We start from the raw sequence: 2668 nt of genomic DNA on the forward strand, positions 1-2668 counted from the left end.
ACAGAGTACCATATCAGAAAAGATATATAATGCTTGTTTATAGCTTATTGGGTAGCATTACCCTTTTATAATTTGTATACCCGACCCTTTTCATTACTAATTACCACAACAATTAAACCTAAAATTAGCTTAGTAAGTACTCCATATATATGTCATAAAATCATATATAACGAATCAAATTAAATAGTCTCCTAATCAAACATTATTTGGCCTTTTGTAAACTATTCTTGTGGTGATAGATGCAACGATGTGTTCAATATATACTTCAGTGCAATAAATTTAAACTATTTTTGCGGTCGATACAATAATGATTTTAATTCATGCACACATTTTCTTACGTGCATTTTTTTTGGTGCGAATTTTTCTTACATACATAAAAATAAACAGATTAATTTTTGTGGGGGCATAATAAATTGTTGCTTAATTTGAATTGCGTGTTTAAATGCATGCCATTTCCTCAACCAACTTTAAGCATTACATTGCCAAAAATCTTTACTCCTTATGTAAGTTTTCATTAAATTACGATTAGCCAACTTTTCGGCGTTTTTTAAATGCGTCTTGCATGCTTAAATGCCCTACACGTACCACCTTACAACGTAACGTTTTCCATAATTTCTTCACTTTCTATTCAATTTCTTTCTTTCTAACTATGAACCACACCATACAAAGCGTCAATATTATTGAGAGAAATAGTTCTATGTCTAGTTTTTTTCATGATGATGAAGATGATGAAGCCTATAAAGAAGTTCATCAATCACCAAGTTTTAATCAATTTTCGCTACACCACCTTAGCTTCATCCCCGAACCACCATCATCGCCATCACCATTGCTCCCACCAAGTCCCGAATCCATATGGTCTCGTTCACCTCTATTGACCCCTACTCACCCATCTCTACTTTATTGTTGTATTTCATCTATGCATCGCGATGGAGATATCTACTCCATCGCGGTGTCAAATGACCTAGTGCTAACTGGCTCATCTAGCCATCGTATCCATGCTTGGAAGCCACTTGACTGCCATGCAAAAGGGTACATACATGCAAGCTCGGGTGAGGTTCGAGCCATGGTGGCTCATGGTGAGGTACTCTTTACATCACACAAGGATCACAAGATTAGGGTTTGGAACATGAAGGATTGTAGTGGTAATAGTAGTAGTAGCAGCTTTAGACCTAGGAAGTTAACTACCCTACCAAATGATAGTCATTTCAAAAAAAATCATTTCTAGGCCAATTACCCCACAAATTAAGGGCACTTCTAAGCCAATAATTATCCCACAACATAGGGACACTATCTCTTGCATGGCTTACTACCATGTTGAAGGGATTCTATACACCGGCTCATTCGATCGAACCGTTAAAGCTTGGAGGATTAATGAGAAGAAATGTGTAGACTCATTTATAGCTCATGGTGGTAATATAAATGATATGGTGGTTAACCAACAAAATGGCTATCTTATTACGTGTTCGTCCGATGGAACGGTAAAAATGTGGTTAAGGGTTTATGGTGAAAACTCCCATGCCTTAATCAGGGTTCTTGTATTTCATGCCTACCCTTTTCATGCCTTAGCCTTTAGTGTCGCGGTGTCAAATAAGAGCTTCTTGTATTCGGGGTCTACGGATGGTACGATAAACTATTGGGAGCAAGAGATTTCTTGTAGGTACACTCATGGAGGGTTCTTACAAGGGCATAGGTTCGCAGTCCTTAGCCTTGTGACTATTGAGAATATAGTGATTAGTGGATCTGAGGACTCGACGATTAGGATATGGAAAAGAGAAAAAGGAAGAGGTAATATACACGAGTGCCTCGCCGTGTTGGAAGGTCATAGAGGGCCTGTAAGATGCTTGGCTACTTTCTTACAAAAGGATAAGTTTGCGTTGAGTTTCTTGGTGTATAGTGCTAGTTTGGATCAAACGTTTAAGGCGTGGAGAGTTAAGTTGTCTCCGGAAGTAAAGAAATCGCCTTTCGGAGATGATGATGATGATAGGGAGGAGAGTAAATCTCAAATGGAGTTTGAGACAAGTCCTGTGTTGTCTCCTTCATGGGTGAAGAAGAAGCTCCAAATTAGTCGCAGTTTACATAAGTTGGTTTAATAATTTAATTACATGATGATTAAGTTTTATGTAGTGTGTTATTTAATTATATTTATATTAGTATAGACCATATTATTACTCTCATAAGTTATCTTATTTATCCTAATTCCATACCTAGCTATGCCCTCTAGGTTATTACATTTAATTTATTTGTGCGACAAAGTATTGTATACTTAATATATGTATTAAAGTTTTCAATAAATCTTGGAACAAAAAAAGATGTACCACGATCTATCAATAGCAAAATTAACTTGCCCTGCCTACGACCTCAAATCCTTTGACCTAGAATACAATAAAAGATTAAAAAAATATAAAGTTTTATTTATTTTAGGTACAACCAATCATAAATAATCGATAGTAATTTAAACGGAATTTGATCACATATATATATTTAGGATTTCATATCATCCTATATTCTTCTATGTATGTTGTTGATGTAGAGTCTACTATGTTTTGTTTAGGCATGTAAGTATGAGTAGGTGTCTAAACCATAAATAGAATCACAACTTAGTTTTTCTTTCAAGTTGACACTTGACTTTTTTAGATAAGAATTGACACTTGAGTTTCTAATCTGTGCC

At 35.6% G+C, this 2668-nt stretch overlaps 1 protein-coding gene across 1 annotated transcript; it reads left to right on the forward strand.

Moving 5' to 3' along the window:
• Window positions 1–490: 490 nt before the first annotated feature.
• Window positions 491–2389, forward strand: LOC110711410 (protein JINGUBANG-like). Its single transcript, XM_021889790.1, has one exon. The coding sequence runs from the start codon at window positions 1194–1196 to the stop codon at window positions 2088–2090; it is 897 nt and encodes a 298-aa protein (XP_021745482.1). The 5' UTR covers window positions 491–1193; the 3' UTR covers window positions 2091–2389.
• The last annotated feature ends 279 nt before the right edge of the window (window positions 2390–2668 follow it).

This window comes from Chenopodium quinoa, unplaced genomic scaffold (assembly GCF_001683475.1).
Source record: "Chenopodium quinoa cultivar QQ74 unplaced genomic scaffold, ASM168347v1, whole genome shotgun sequence".
Lineage (NCBI taxonomy): Eukaryota > Viridiplantae > Streptophyta > Magnoliopsida > Caryophyllales > Amaranthaceae > Chenopodium > Chenopodium quinoa.